Source organism: Panulirus ornatus, chromosome 16 (assembly GCF_036320965.1).
Source record: "Panulirus ornatus isolate Po-2019 chromosome 16, ASM3632096v1, whole genome shotgun sequence".
NCBI lineage: Eukaryota > Metazoa > Arthropoda > Malacostraca > Decapoda > Palinuridae > Panulirus > Panulirus ornatus.
In genome coordinates, this window is record NC_092239.1 from 13,263,062 (window position 1) to 13,280,369 (window position 17,308).

At 45.8% G+C, this 17,308-nt stretch overlaps 1 protein-coding gene across 1 annotated transcript in view; it reads right to left on the reverse strand.

Moving 5' to 3' along the window:
- Positions 1-793: 793 nt before the first annotated feature.
- LOC139753901 (gamma-aminobutyric acid receptor subunit pi-like) overlaps positions 794-17,308 on the reverse strand; it is a 44,772-nt gene continuing 28,257 nt past the window's right edge. Inside the window, exons 6-10 of the mRNA XM_071670858.1 lie at positions 13,787-13,869; positions 12,449-12,580; positions 12,032-12,230; positions 11,153-11,522; positions 794-928 (exon numbers count right to left, since the gene is read on the reverse strand). Coding sequence (XP_071526959.1) covers positions 794-928; positions 11,153-11,522; positions 12,032-12,230; positions 12,449-12,580; positions 13,787-13,869 — 919 coding nt within the window. The remainder of the gene's footprint in view (positions 929-11,152; positions 11,523-12,031; positions 12,231-12,448; positions 12,581-13,786; positions 13,870-17,308) is intronic.

Below are 17,308 nucleotides of genomic sequence, written 5' to 3' on the forward strand. Positions count from 1 at the left end.
ATCTTCCATTTAGACAGAGTGATTATTAGCTAAAAGGAAATATATTTCAGGAATCTGCGTTTGAAGAAGTGGTACAGGGCGGCTCGTGTGCAATCAGAGTATACTAGACTATTTTGATTGAGGTAAGTATTGTGTAAAATGTGTTGAATTGTTTAGAAAATTATATGTGATCAGTTTGATGGCGTGTCTTCAGTTGTGTGTGTGTGTGTGTGTGTTTGTGTGTGTGTGTGTGTGTGTGTGTGTGTGTGTGTGTGTGTGTGTGTGTTTTAAGATTCGCTAAGACTAAGCACGGGCTCTCGTCTAGACTAACTAGTAAAGTATCATACTTTTCGCTATTTTTTACTAATTATCTTATGATAGCAAGAAACGTAATATATTGCATAGGATAATGGTTTTACGAAGCGAATGCAATTTAGTGTTGTTATCCCAGTAATTACATTTTCTTCAAATTCTTATTTCTTTGTAGAATATGATGTTATGGGTAACTATAAATTTCATTTTTTCCTTAATCGTCGTTTATGTAGATAAGAAAGTCATTGGCTTCAAAAGCAGTTAAACTATAAACATTTGTTGCAGTTTGATTACAGTGATGCGTTAGCGTTAATGAGATGGTTATGTGGATCACAAAATGATGCATTTGATATCAAAATTGTTTAGTTCGTGCTCAACGATGGTGTGCCAACAGTGTTAGTACTAACGCAAAGATAATCTAGTCTTTGTATTCTTTATATTTGTCGTAAGTACGTATTCTAACCCAACTACTCTTATTCGTAAGTTATTCCACAATCTACATTCAGTAGGTTTCAGTTTCACCATGATGAACAACTTCACCATCATACTCAACTTCACCATCACACTCAACTTCACTATCTTTCTCAACCTCACCATCATGCTCAGCCTCACCATCATGTTTGACAGTCCCTGTCACCTTAAACAGTTCACCATTGCACTAAATAAAGCCCAAGTTCAGCGTTCCTTCTCATATTCATTTATGATTGACGCAAAAGATAAATGAAAGGAATATATAGCTCTGTCCTTCGTTCCTTTTATTCAAAAAGTATCTTGTGGTATTATGAGCACAGAAGAGGAACGATAGTAAGTCTTCCCCTGGTCACATCGAAGTCAAATCATACCCGCCATATTATGCATTTTCCTAATGCATTGATGTCCTCTCGATGTCTGGGCAGTTCATCTTAGTATACGTACATTTTAGAGATTTTCCATGGTTCTCCTGGATTGTTTCAAGAACATAGACCGTGTTTTCAACAAGGGTGCAGCAAAAGTGTCGACTCTTTTGCCCTGCGTTAGACCGTCTTAGCGTCATGAATCATGTATAATTAGCCATTATAGCAGAAATTATCTTCTTTTTTTGTGCGATCGTCACTTTATTCTTGTAGATTTATATATACACTATGTAATACCATCTAATACCTCTAGTTCTATACATAAATCCTAAGGAATAAGACAGTATTTGTTTTTCTTTTTACAGTGGTTTCTTCGTTTATAGTTGCGGTCGTCCAATACGTACGGACTGATTTTTGTCAGTTGATGTGTTAATTTCTCTGCTAAAAGTCATGCGGCTTTTTTCTTTATCATTATTAACTGATACTAGAAGTATAAACATCAACTTACCTAAAATTCATTATGGATAAGCTTATCATGAAGAGATGAAAACACGAAGGTAATAATAGTGAAGACGAAGAGACAGAAGGTGGAAATATGAGAGCAAAAGAAACGAAATTTCTCACAACATGGAAGAATTAGATGAATAAAGAGGAAAAAAACTAAGAAAAATCATTTTCATGTGGACAGTTATGTTGAATTATATTGAATGGGGCTGTCACAAAATAATGCATATGACTTTAGGGAGCCGTTAGTGAAAAAGTGTTGAAAGTCATTGATACAGAGCTTCCTGTGCCAAGAGAGGGGAGTATAAGTATGTATATATAGGGTATATCATGATTTAGCGATGGGCCTACCTTCACCATCTGGTGTCTGAACATTGGCTGTCTGTCACTCCAAGAGATGGAAGAGAGAAATAAGCTTTGGTGTTTCCAAAATGGTCTTCTGCTATCTTACTGATACACAAGATTGGGTTTATAAACATGGAGAGAGGTAGATGGTCGAGTAATGCATTATTATTTGGTAAAAACCGAATTTTTTTTCTAACTTCTGAGGTCATGGTTTTGTAGACTTAACATATCACTGGGCAGGAACAGCCATCCGTCTGGTAAATGTTACTCAGGCAGGTTAAAGAGAAGCTGAACTTGGCCACATAGAGTCAGAGAACTTGCCACATAGAGTCAGAGAACCTGGCCACATAGAGTCAGAGAACTTGCCACATAGAGTCAGAGAACTTGCCACATAGAGTCAGAGAACCTGGCCACATAGAGTCAGAGAACCTGGCCACATAGAGTCAGAGAACTTGCCACATAGAGTCAGAGAACTTGCCACATAGAGTCAGAGAACTTGCCACATAGAGTCAGAGAACCTGGCCACATAGAGTCAGAGAACTTGCCACATAGAGTCAGAGAACTTGCCACATAGAGTCAGAGAACTTGCCACATAGAGTCAGAGAACTTGGCCACATAGAGTCAGAGAACTTGGCCACATAGAGTCAGAGAACTTGCCACATAGAGTCAGAGAACCTGGCCACATAGAGTCAGAGAACTTGGCCACATAGAGTCAGAGAACTTGGCCACATAGAGTCAGAGAACCTGGCCACATAGAGTCAGAGAACCTGGCCACATAGAGTCAGAGAACTTGCCACATAGAGTCAGAGAACTTGCCACATAGAGTCAAAGAACCTGGTCACTTAGTGAGTCAGAGTACCTGGCCACATAGAGTCAGAGAACTTGCCACATAGAGTCAGAGAACTTGGCCACATAGAGTCAGAGAACTTGCCACATAGAGTCAGAGAACCTGGCCACATAGAGTCAGAGAACCTGGCCACATAGAGTCAGAGAACCTGCCACATAGAGTCAGAGAACTTGCCACATAGAGTCAGAGAACTTGCCACATAGAGTCAGAGAACTTGGCCACATAGAGTCAGAGAACCTGGCCACATAGCGATCAGAGTACCTGGCCACATAGAGTCAGAGAACTTGGCCACATAGAGTCAGAGAACTTGGCCACATAGAGTCAGAGAACCTGGCCACATAGAGTCAGAGAACCTGGCCACATAGAGTCAGAGAACCTGCCACATAGAGTCAGAGAACTTGGCCACATAGAGTCAGAGAACTTGGCCACATAGAGTCAGAGAACTTGCCACATAGAGTCAGAGAACCTGGCCACATAGAGTCAGAGAACCTGGCCACATAGAGTCAGAGAACCTGGCCACATAGAGTCAGAGAACTTGCCACATAGAGTCAGAGAACCTGGCCACATAGAGTCAGAGAACTTGGCCACATAGAGTCAGAGAACTTGGCCACATAGAGTCAGAGAACTTGCCACATAGAGTCAGAGAACTTGCCACATAGAGTCAGAGAACTTGCCACATAGAGTCAGAGAACCTGGCCACATAGAGTCAGAGAACTTGCCACATAGAGTCAGAGAACTTGCCACATAGAGTCAGAGAACCTGGCCACATAGAGTCAGAGAACTTGCCACATAGAGTCAGAGAACCTGGCCACATAGAGTCAGAGAACTTGCCACATAGAGTCAGAGAACCTGGCCACATAGAGTCAGAGAACTTGCCACATAGAGTCAGAGAACTTGCCACATAGAGTCAGAGAACTTGCCACATAGAGTCAGAGAACTTGGCCACATAGAGTCAGAGAACTTGCCACATAGAGTCAGAGAACTTGCCACATAGAGTCAGAGAACCTGGCCACATAGAGTCAGAGAACCTGGCCACATAGAGTCAGAGAACCTGGCCACATAGAGTCAGAGAACTTGCCACATAGAGTCAGAGAACTTGGCCACATAGAGTCAGAGAACTTGCCACATAGAGTCAGAGAACTTGCCACATAGAGTCAGAGAACCTGGCCACATAGAGTCAGAGAACCTGGCCACATAGCGATCAGAGTACCTGGCCACATAGAGTCAGAGAACCTGGCCACATAGAGTCAGAGAACTTGCCACATAGAGTCAGAGAACCTGGCCACATAGCGATCAGAGTACCTGGCCACATAGAGTCAGAGAACTTGGCCACATAGAGTCAGAGAACCTGGCCACATAGAGTCAGAGAACTTGCCACATAGAGTCAGAGAACTTGCCACATAGAGTCAGAGAACTTGGCCACATAGAGTCAGAGAACCTGGCCACATAGAGTCAGAGAACCTGGCCACATAGAGTCAGAGAACCTGGCCACATAGAGTCAGAGAACTTGGCCACATAGAGTCAGAGAACTTGCCACATAGAGTCAGAGAACCTGGCCACATAGAGTCAGAGAACTTGCCACATAGAGTCAGAGAACTTGGCCACATAGAGTCAGAGAACTTGGCCACATAGAGTCAGAGAACTTGCCACATAGAGTCAGAGAACTTGCCACATAGAGTCAGAGAACTTGCCACATAGAGTCAGAGAACTTGCCACATAGAGTCAGAGAACCTGGCCACATAGAGTCAGAGAACCTGGCCACATAGAGTCAGAGAACCTGGCCACATAGAGTCAGAGAACTTGCCACATAGAGTCAGAGAACCTGGCCACATAGAGTCAGAGAACTTGGCCACATAGAGTCAGAGAACTTGGCCACATAGAGTCAGAGAACTTGCCACATAGAGTCAGAGAACCTGGCCACATAGCGATCAGAGTACCTGGCCACATAGAGTCAGAGAACTTGCCACATAGAGTCAGAGAACCTGCCACATAGAGTCAGAGAACCTGGCCACATAGAGTCAGAGAACCTGGCCACATAGAGTCAGAGAACTTGGCCACATAGAGTCAGAGAACCTGGCCACATAGAGTCAGAGAACCTGGCCACATAGAGTCAGAGAACTTGCCACATAGAGTCAGAGAACTTGGCCACATAGAGTCAGAGAACCTGGCCACATAGAGTCAGAGAACTTGCCACATAGAGTCAGAGAACCTGGCCACATAGAGTCAGAGAACCTGGCCACATAGAGTCAGAGAACTTGCCACATAGAGTCAGAGAACTTGCCACATAGAGTCAGAGAACCTGGCCACATAGAGTCAGAGAACTTGCCACATAGAGTCAGAGAACTTGGCCACATAGAGTCAGAGAACTTGCCACATAGAGTCAGAGAACTTGGCCACATAGAGTCAGAGAACTTGCCACATAGAGTCAGAGAACCTGGCCACATAGAGTCAGAGAACTTGCCACATAGAGTCAGAGAACTTGCCACATAGAGTCAGAGAACTTGGCCACATAGAGTCAGAGAACCTGGCCACATAGAGTCAGAGAACTTGGCCACATAGAGTCAGAGAACTTGGCCACATAGAGTCAGAGAACCTGGCCACATAGAGTCAGAGAACTTGCCACATAGAGTCAGAGAACCTGGCCACATAGAGTCAGAGAACTTGGCCACATAGAGTCAGAGAACTTGGCCACATAGAGTCAGAGAACTTGCCACATAGAGTCAGAGAACTTGCCACATAGAGTCAGAGAACCTGGCCACATAGAGTCAGAGAACTTGCCACATAGAGTCAGAGAACCTGGCCACATAGAGTCAGAGAACCTGGCCACATAGAGTCAGAGAACCTGGCCACATAGAGTCAGAGAACTTGGCCACATAGAGTCAGAGAACCTGGCCACATAGAGTCAGAGAACTTGGCCACATAGAGTCAGAGAACCTGGCCACATAGAGTCAGAGAACTTGGCCACATAGAGTCAGAGAACCTGGCCACATAGAGTCAGAGAACCTGGCCACATAGAGTCAGAGAACCTGGCCACATAGCGATCAGAGTACCTGGCCACATAGAGTCAGAGAACTTGGCCACATAGAGTCAGAGAACTTGCCACATAGAGTCAGAGAACCTGGCCACATAGAGTCAGAGAACTTGGCCACATAGAGTCAGAGAACCTGGCCACATAGAGTCAGAGAACTTGCCACATAGAGTCAGAGAACTTGCCACATAGAGTCAGAGAACCTGGCCACATAGAGTCAGAGAACCTGGCCACATAGAGTCAGAGAACCTGGCCACATAGAGTCAGAGAACTTGCCACATAGAGTCAGAGAACCTGGCCACATAGAGTCAGAGAACCTGCCACATAGAGTCAGAGAACCTGGCCACATAGAGTCAGAGAACCTGGCCACATAGCGATCAGAGTACCTGGCCACATAGAGTCAGAGAACTTGCCACATAGAGTCAGAGAACTTGCCACATAGAGTCAGAGAACTTGCCACATAGAGTCAGAGAACCTGGCCACATAGAGTCAGAGAACTTGGCCACATAGAGTCAGAGAACTTGGCCACATAGAGTCAGAGAACCTGGCCACATAGAGTCAGAGAACTTGCCACATAGAGTCAGAGAACTTGGCCACATAGAGTCAGAGAACTTGCCACATAGAGTCAGAGAACCTGGCCACATAGAGTCAGAGAACTTGGCCACATAGAGTCAGAGAACTTGCCACATAGAGTCAGAGAACTTGGCCACATAGAGTCAGAGAACCTGGCCACATAGAGTCAGAGAACCTGGCCACATAGAGTCAGAGAACTTGGCCACATAGAGTCAGAGAACTTGGCCACATAGAGTCAGAGAACTTGGCCACATAGAGTCAGAGAACCTGCCACATAGAGTCAAGAACCTGGTCACTTAGTGAGTCAGAGAACCTGGCCACATAGAGTCAGAGAACTTGGCCACATAGAGTCAGAGAACTTGGCCACATAGAGTCAGAGAACTTGGCCACATAGAGTCAGAGAACCTGGCCACATAGAGTCAGAGAACTTGCCACATAGAGTCAGAGAACCTGGCCACATAGAGTCAGAGAACCTGGCCACATAGAGTCAGAGAACTTGGCCACATAGAGTCAGAGAACTTGCCACATAGAGTCAGAGAACCTGGCCACATAGAGTCAGAGAACCTGGCCACATAGAGTCAGAGAACTTGGCCACATAGAGTCAGAGAACTTGCCACATAGAGTCAGAGAACTTGGCCACATAGAGTCAGAGAACCTGGCCACATAGAGTCAGAGAACCTGGCCACATAGAGTCAAAGAACCTGGTCACTTAGTGAGTCAGAGTACCTGGCCACATAGAGTCAGAGAACTTGGCCACATAGAGTCAGAGAACTTGCCACATAGAGTCAGAGAACCTGGCCACATAGAGTCAGAGAACCTGGCCACATAGAGTCAGAGAACTTGCCACATAGAGTCAGAGAACTTGCCACATAGAGTCAGAGAACTTGCCACATAGAGTCAGAGAACTTGGCCACATAGAGTCAGAGAACTTGCCACATAGAGTCAGAGAACTTGCCACATAGAGTCAGAGAACCTGGCCACATAGAGTCAGAGAACCTGGCCACATAGAGTCAGAGAACCTGCCACATAGAGTCAGAGAACTTGCCACATAGAGTCAGAGAACCTGGCCACATAGCGATCAGAGTACCTGGCCACATAGAGTCAGAGAACCTGGCCACATAGAGTCAGAGAACCTGGCCACATAGAGTCAGAGAACTTGCCACATAGAGTCAGAGAACTTGCCACATAGAGTCAGAGAACTTGCCACATAGAGTCAGAGAACCTGGCCACATAGAGTCAGAGAACCTGGCCACATAGAGTCAGAGAACTTGGCCACATAGAGTCAGAGAACCTGGCCACATAGAGTCAGAGAACTTGCCACATAGAGTCAGAGAACCTGGCCACATAGAGTCAGAGAACCTGGCCACATAGAGTCAGAGAACTTGCCACATAGAGTCAGAGAACTTGCCACATAGAGTCAGAGAACTTGGCCACATAGAGTCAGAGAACTTGCCACATAGAGTCAGAGAACCTGGCCACATAGAGTCAGAGAACCTGGCCACATAGAGTCAGAGAACTTGCCACATAGAGTCAGAGAACTTGGCCACATAGAGTCAGAGAACCTGGCCACATAGAGTCAGAGAACCTGGCCACATAGAGTCAGAGAACTTGCCACATAGAGTCAGAGAACCTGGCCACATAGAGTCAGAGAACTTGCCACATAGAGTCAGAGAACTTGCCACATAGAGTCAGAGAACTTGCCACATAGAGTCAGAGAACTTGCCACATAGAGTCAGAGAACCTGGCCACATAGAGTCAGAGAACCTGGCCACATAGAGTCAAGAACCTGGTCACTTAGTGAGTCAGAGTACCTGGCCACATAGAGTCAGAGAACTTGGCCACATAGAGTCAGAGAACTTGCCACATAGAGTCAGAGAACTTGGCCACATAGAGTCAGAGAACCTGGCCACATAGAGTCAGAGAACTTGCCACATAGAGTCAGAGAACCTGGCCACATAGAGTCAGAGAACCTGGCCACATAGAGTCAGAGAACCTGGCCACATAGAGTCAGAGAACTTGGCCACATAGAGTCAGAGAACTTGGCCACATAGAGTCAGAGAACCTGCCACATAGAGTCAGAGAACTTGCCACATAGAGTCAGAGAACCTGGCCACATAGAGTCAGAGAACCTGGCCACATAGAGTCAGAGAACCTGGCCACATAGAGTCAGAGAACCTGGCCACATAGAGTCAGAGAACCTGGCCACATAGAGTCAGAGAACTTGCCACATAGAGTCAGAGAACCTGGCCACATAGAGTCAGAGAACTTGCCACATAGAGTCAGAGAACCTGGCCACATAGAGTCAGAGAACCTGGCCACATAGAGTCAAAGAACCTGGTCACTTAGTGAGTCAGAGTACCTGGCCACATAGAGTCAGAGAACTTGCCACATAGAGTCAGAGAACCTGGCCACATAGCGATCAGAGTACCTGGCCACATAGAGTCAGAGAACTTGGCCACATAGAGTCAGAGAACCTGCCACATAGAGTCAGAGAACTTGCCACATAGAGTCAGAGAACTTGGCCACATAGAGTCAGAGAACCTGGCCACATAGAGTCAGAGAACCTGGCCACATAGAGTCAGAGAACTTGCCACATAGAGTCAGAGAACCTGCCACATAGAGTCAGAGAACCTGCCACATAGAGTCAGAGAACCTGGCCACATAGAGTCAGAGAACCTGGCCACATAGAGTCAGAGAACTTGGCCACATAGAGTCAGAGAACTTGGCCACATAGAGTCAAAGAACCTGGTCACTTAGTGAGTCAGAGTACCTGGCCACATAGAGTCAGAGAACTTGCCACATAGAGTCAGAGAACCTGGCCACATAGAGTCAGAGAACCTGCCACATAGAGTCAGAGAACCTGGCCACATAGAGTCAGAGAACTTGCCACATAGAGTCAAGAACCTGGTCACTTAGTGAGTCAGAGTACCTGGCCACATAGAGTCAGAGAACCTGGCCACATAGAGTCAGAGAACTTGCCACATAGAGTCAGAGAACCTGGCCACATAGAGTCAGAGAACCTGGCCACATAGAGTCAGAGAACTTGCCACATAGAGTCAGAGAACTTGGCCACATAGAGTCAGAGAACTTGGCCACATAGAGTCAGAGAACTTGGCCACATAGAGTCAGAGAACTTGGCCACATAGAGTCAGAGAACCTGGCCACATAGAGTCAGAGAACTTGCCACATAGAGTCAGAGAACTTGCCACATAGAGTCAGAGAACCTGGCCACATAGAGTCAGAGAACCTGGCCACATAGAGTCAGAGAACTTGCCACATAGAGTCAGAGAACTTGCCACATAGAGTCAGAGAACCTGCCACATAGAGTCAGAGAACCTGCCACATAGAGTCAGAGAACTTGCCACATAGAGTCAGAGAACCTGGCCACATAGCGATCAGAGTACCTGGCCACATAGAGTCAGAGAACCTGCCACATAGAGTCAGAGAACCTGGCCACATAGAGTCAGAGAACCTGCCACATAGAGTCAGAGAACCTGGCCACATAGAGTCAGAGAACCTGGCCACATAGAGTCAGAGAACCTGGCCACATAGAGTCAGAGAACCTGGCCACATAGAGTCAGAGAACTTGCCACATAGAGTCAGAGAACCTGGCCACATAGCGATCAGAGTACCTGGCCACATAGAGTCAGAGAACTTGGCCACATAGAGTCAGAGAACCTGGCCACATAGAGTCAGAGAACTTGCCACATAGAGTCAGAGAACCTGGCCACATAGAGTCAGAGAACCTGCCACATAGAGTCAGAGAACTTGCCACATAGAGTCAGAGAACCTGCCACATAGAGTCAGAGAACCTGGCCACATAGAGTCAGAGAACCTGGCCACATAGAGTCAGAGAACCTGGCCACATAGAGTCAGAGAACTTGCCACATAGAGTCAGAGAACCTGGCCACATAGAGTCAGAGAACTTGCCACATAGAGTCAGAGAACTTGCCACATAGAGTCAGAGAACCTGCCACATAGAGTCAGAGAACTTGCCACATAGAGTCAGAGAACCTGGCCACATAGAGTCAGAGAACCTGGCCACATAGAGTCAGAGAACTTGCCACATAGAGTCAGAGAACTTGCCACATAGAGTCAGAGAACCTGGCCACATAGCGATCAGAGTACCTGGCCACATAGAGTCAGAGAACCTGGCCACATAGAGTCAGAGAACCTGGCCACATAGAGTCAGAGAACTTGCCACATAGAGTCAGAGAACCTGGCCACATAGCGATCAGAGTACCTGGCCACATAGAGTCAGAGAACCAGGCCACATGGCGAGTCAGAGAACCAGGCCACATAGGATCAGAGAACCTGGCCACATAGCGACTCAGAGTACCTGGCCACATAGAGTCAGAGAACCTGGCCACATAGAGTCAGAGTACCTGGCCACATAGAGTCAGAGAACCTGGCCACATAGCGAGTCAGAGTACCTGGCCACATAGAGTCAGAGAACCTGGCCACATAGCGAGTCAGAGTACCTGGCCACATAGAGTCAGAGAACCTGGCCACATAGAGTCAGAGAACTTGGCCACATAGAGTCAGAGAACTTGGCCACATAGAGTCAGAGAACCTGGCCACATAGAGTCAGAGTACCTGGCCACATAGAGTCAAAGAACCTGGTCACTTAGTGAGTCAGAGTACCTGGCCACATGGAGTCAGAGAACCTGGCCACATGGCGAGTCACAGACCCTGGCCACATCACCAGTCAGAGGATGAGACAAGACTTACCTCTAAGGACACCATCGTCTTGCTTACCTTCCAAGCTCGCTCCTTCAGCCTGGACACCCCGGGGTTGGGACAGTCATCTAGCATGTTTGACGAGATCAACGCGTGCTCCATGGCAGACGACGTGGACACGTCAATGCGGCTGGCGTGGATGCTGGGGGCGACTCCGGTGAAGACGCGAGAAGCGCGAGATCGCGAAGTGGTCGTCACGCGGGACTCGGGCGGGCTGCGACCCTTCCGCGCCTCCCGTTTTCCCAGCTCATGCAGGCGGATGGCGATGGTGAACTCGAGCAGGACGCAGAACACGAACACAACACACATGATCATCCACTGGTCCACCGCCTTCGCATACGACACCTTCGGGCTCTCCTGCCTGCCGGAACACCAGGGTAAAAAGACGGCACCAGAGCCTCCCGCACAACGTAGGAAATACGTATACAAGATAATGTCGAACTTTGTGATGGCAGACAGAACAGACGTAATATACTGTAATTGCTGAATGAAAAGTTGGAAGGAAGAATAATCGCGAAAATGACGTTAATAAAAAGAATATTGACGGTAATAAGTAGTAACAGAGACAGATTAAGAGAAATAAAGTAATGTGAGACCATGAGTTGGTAATAAGAATAGAGAGACGGTGGAGCAAACAGAGGTAATAACGGCGAAACGGAAAGTAACGCCAAAGACACAGTAACAACTCGAAGTCGTACGTGTTACAGGAGTAATGACAACAGATGTTGCAGTGACAGTAGGTAGAGTCAGCAACAGAGCCAAGCGGGAGCAAAGAAGTCTTTTAGGAGAATCAAGAGCGGCAGCAGAAACAGTGTGTCGACAGAGGGCGAAGAGACAAGATGAGGAGGGGGAGTAGTGAGTGAGCAGTACCTGACAGCGGCGAACATTGAGACGAGGGTAAGGAGGGTGGTGATGGTGAGGACCATACGGCCGGGGACCTGGTCGACGGGCACCAGGAAGGTGAGCCAGGATACGCACACGAAGAGGCCAGATGGCAGGAAGGTGTTCATCAGGTGGTAGCTGATCCGCCGCGTGAGCTTCACCTCCACCGTCACCATCGGGTAGGTTCCTGCGTCACCACAACATGTCAGCTGGGCTGAGGAACAGTGCCAGCCACACCAGGCTGGTCGTCACGACACAGACACACAGGGCAAACCACACGCAAACGAATAATATACAATGGGACAGACAAGAGAAAGAGGGAGATGGTGAATAGAAACAGGCATTAGACAGTACGAAGACTCGGTTACCCATTCCTCATTACCCGCTGGAGTGTTGTCATCTTACCGGAGGAGTGGGAGGTGTTCTGCTGCTGGACGCTGTAGAAGTCGAAATCGAAGTGGCCGGACTGGATGTTTTCCGTGCGTTCTATTTTTGAATTGAACCAGTTGTAGGAGACCTGCTTTGAGGTGAACTGGTCTGCCGGGCAGAAGTGACGTAGGGTTAGTAGGTTAGGTAAGGGCGTCATGATACTCTGGCAGAGCAGACGGAGGAACAGGTACTGTAAGAGACATGTATGAGTATGAGTGTGCCCAGGGTGTGTACGTTTACATGCGTATATACTGTTGAATTCGTAACGTCAGATGACTGCAAGTTAGTCTGTGTCTATCATTTAAACATCTTTTATTTCAATTTCATTCGTGAGAGGAGACGCCACATCAGTTATCTCGTACTTGGGCAGAAAGAGACATTCTGTAGAAGCGTTGCAAAGGCCACGTGAGCCAAGCTCTTCCCTACCATGTCTTGTATGTCCACAAGTGTGTAAATAAACGGGGGGATTTTACTATGTATAGAAGTGAAATGTTGGTTATATGGTTATCTTCCTCTCCAGAAACGTCTGTAAGTTCTGAAATGAAACCATTTTTATCAATATTTTCTATCAGTCTTTCTTTTTCGGTTTCGAAAACCACGGCGTAATACTGGTGGTGAATGCTTGTTAGAGAGTGAGTGAAACACACACACACACACACACACACACACACACACACACACGTAGATGTATCTGTAAGCATTCAGGACCGAAATCTTCGGCGTTCTTGGCCTATAGGAGCTTCCTTGTCTCGCATGGATATCTTAGGGGGAGTTGGCATGAAAGGTGTTGTGTTGTTCGAAAGTAGGTCTGGTTAATACTTCCCTTGGTAATTGTAAGGTTAGTACTTCCCCTAGTAAGATAGAATTAGTACTTCCCCTGATAAGAGCAGTACTTCCCCTAGTAAGATAAAATTAGGGCCAGTACTTCCCCTGGTAAGATAAAGTTAGTAGTTTCCCTGGTAAGATAAGACTAGTTCTACTCCTGGTAAGACAAGACTTGTACTTCCCCTGGTAAGATAAAGTTAGTACTTCCCCTGTGAAGATTAGACTTGTACTTCCCCTGGTAAGATAAGGTTAGCACTTTCTTGGTAAGTATAAGGTTAGTCCTTCCCCTGGTAGGTGTGAGAGATGATTTTACTCTAAAGACCTCCTTGTCCTCACAGTGAGTCATAGAAAACGTTTGTGAATCTGTGAATCCCTTTACGAATCAGTAAGCAAAGGGCTTGAAAACTCCCTGTAACCGTGTCTTTTGGAAATAGCACAGGACACACGATCATAAGTATCTGAGACTCGGTCATCTGCTCCCGTACTCACAGCTCTCCATCCTGAAGTAGCACACCTGCTTGTCGAAGGGGTAAGCGGAGAAGTCCATGGGACACGACGTTCGCGTGGTGACCCTGGAACAACAGGCGAGGTATCAGAATACCACACTCTCTCTCTCTCTCTCTCTCTCTCTCTCTCTCTCTCTCTCTCTCTCTCTCTCTGGTGCACTTGCGGCTTTGTGTGCTCTAAAACAAAAGAGAAAATGTCATCATTTATGTCGATTATTAATATAATCAGTTTTATGTGACAATTAATGGTAGTGAGGCTATTTATGTCGATCATTAATATAATTAGTTTTATATGATAATGGTAATGAGGATAAGCTGCGTCCTTTCTTCTTCTTTTTTTTTTTTGGCAATAAAATAGAGAACGTGTTCTTCACAAGACAAGTGTAACTTTTAGAGAACAATTTTGCCCCAATTACGGATAGTTTGCGACGTGATTTCATCATTGTCATTAATAATAGAGCCGATGGTGATTGCCAGACGACCGAAGTCCTTCTCACACCCCAGAATTAAGGACGACCCTAACCCGGTACGAACTCTTGAGTACGACCCTGAAGCACGACGCTAATACTTCTGAGTACGACCCCGTGAGCCTGACGGTACGACACCTTGGTCACGACGGTACGACCCCTTAAGCACGACGGTACTACCCCTGAATACGACCCTTGAGCATGACGGTACAACCGTTGAGCACGACGATACGACGCCTTGAGCACGACGGTACGACAAATTGAGCACGACGATACGACGCCGTAAGCACGACGGTACGACCCCTTAAGCACGACGGTACTACCCCTGAATACGACCCTTGAGCACGACGGCACGACACCTCTAGCGCGACGATACGACTCCTTGAGCACGACGGTACGACACCTTAAGCACGACGTCACACCTTGAGCACGACCGTGCGACCCTTAGGTGTTTGATATCCTGGCGTTTGCCCTGCCTGTCATATGTAAAGGTCTGCACACCGCTCGCTGCCCGACCAGCTCTCCAAACATTCATTCCTCCCTTTTTTTATGCTATACGCTTCTACAGTCGATGTGTGTATACGTTTATGTAATACGGTCAATAGAATACATTAGACATCAGACACCGTAACAAAGCAATAACGGGGGTAGTAGGTTCCACATCCACTTCCTTTGCGCCATTGGAATCGACTGAACCTCATAGAGTGCAATATTCCATCATGTGTTCCTAAAAAAGATTTATAGATATTATGAGAAGGTTTTAAGGGCTTTCATCCTTCGATACTGATTTGTACATGGGTTCGAAGGTAGTAAGAGTATATAACTTGTGATATACGGTTGTAAAATGATACAGGTCTCATGTACTTTGGATAATAGGAGAGAGTAAATAGCCATAGACGGGGATGGCATATAGCCTTGAGGTGATATTCATACCTGTGTACTGTAAATTAGCCGTCCAGTGCCACTTTGTGGATTCCACTGGTAGTGCTTTTACGCAAGAGACTATTCAGGGGATATGGTTGAAAAAGGGACTTGTTTACAGATGGCGTCTTGGCTACGTCTTTACCTTGTATATCAACGGACTGTTCTACGTCCTCTATCTCATTCTTGTATCTCTTCTAACGATGTGATCATTACAGGAAAGTGCACTTGGGAACTTAACATGTTTCATTCTCCTCGTGGTTATCAGCATTATATATATATATATATATATATATATATATATATATATATATATATATATATATATATATATATATATACATATATAATGCGGGAAATGGCGAATAGTATAAATATATATATATATATATATATATATATATATATATATATATATATATATATATATATATATATATATATATATATATGCTATTTTCCGCGTCAGCGAGGTAGCGTCAAGAACAGGTGACTGAGCCTTAAAAGGAAAAATCCTCACTTGACCCCCTTCTTTGTTCGTTCCTTTGGAAAAGTAAAACCGGAGGGGAGGATTTCCAGCCCCCCGCTCCCTCCCCTTTTAGTCGCCTTCTACGACACGCAGGGAATACGTGGGAAGTATTCTTAATCCCCTATCCCCAGGGATATATATATATATATATATATATATATATATATATATATATATATATATATATATATATATATATTTTCTTTTACTTTTTTCTTTTATTATACTTAACCGCCGTCTCCCGCGTTAGCGAGGTAGCGCAAGGAAACAGACGAGGAATGGCCCAACCCACCCAAATGTCACGGAGAGAAGCATCCAGAACATGGCTGCTCTCCCGGTGACACACTACGCAGACCATACCAGCCCCTTAGTTCTATGCCTCAGCCAGATCACAGCCACAGTCGGAGGCAGTTGTACGTGGGTACTCTCTCTCTCTCTCTCTCTCTCTCTCTCTCTCTCTCTCTCTCTCTCTCTCTCTCTCTCTCTCTCTCTCTCTCTCTCTCTCTCTCTCTCTCTCTCTCTCTCGCACACTGGTATGTCCGCCTGCTACAGCCTTCGTCAGTAGTACATGAAGGACTTCACCTGGACTGAGGACAGTGATGTATGAAGGACTGCCTGCCACCGACTATGGTGGTACGTCCAGGACTCCCTGCACTGAGTATGATGGTATATCTAAGACTGTCTACACCTACGTAACATATTAGGGAATATATATTTACCGTCCATGTTGGTATACCAAGATCTAGCAACACTAGTAGCTGTAGATCCACACACACACACACACACACACACACACACACACACACAAAGACCCGCTTTCTATATCGAGACAAACAAGTAGTTAAGACTCAGGCAATTTCGTGTTTAAAAGTTTTACGAGTATGTGTTGTGGGGCTACTCCGACCCTGGAGTTTGGTAATTTTTTTTTATCACATGTGTCAGAGATAGTCATGCCAGGGGTCCTTTGCTCGGGCATTCCTGGTTCATATATATATATATATATATATATATATATATATATATATATATATATATATATATATATATATATTGGAAAGGATCACAATTTTGCGCGTGATCAAGATATTCCTATGAGCCCACGGGGAAAATGAAACACGAAAAGTTCCCAAGTGCACTTTCGTGTAATAATCACATCATCAGGGGAGACACAAGAGAGAAATATAACAGTCAGTTGATATACATCGAAGAGACGAAGCTAGGACGCCATTTGGTAAAAAAAAAAAAAAAAAAAAAAAGGGAGAAAGAATACTTCCCACGTATTCCCTGCGTGTCGTAGAAGGCGACTCAAAGGGGAGGGAGCGGGGGGCTAGCGGAAGTCCTCCCCTCTCGTTTTTGATTTTCCAAAAGAAGGAACAGAGAAGGGGGGCCAAGTGAGGATATTCCCTCAAAGGCTCAGTCCTCTGTTCTTGGCGCTACCTCGCTAATGCGGGAAATGGCAAATAGTATATATATATATATATATATATATATATATATATATATATATATATATATATTCCTATGAGTCCACGGGGAAAATGAAACTCTTATCGTGTTTCATTTTCCCCGTGGACTCAGGAATATGCTT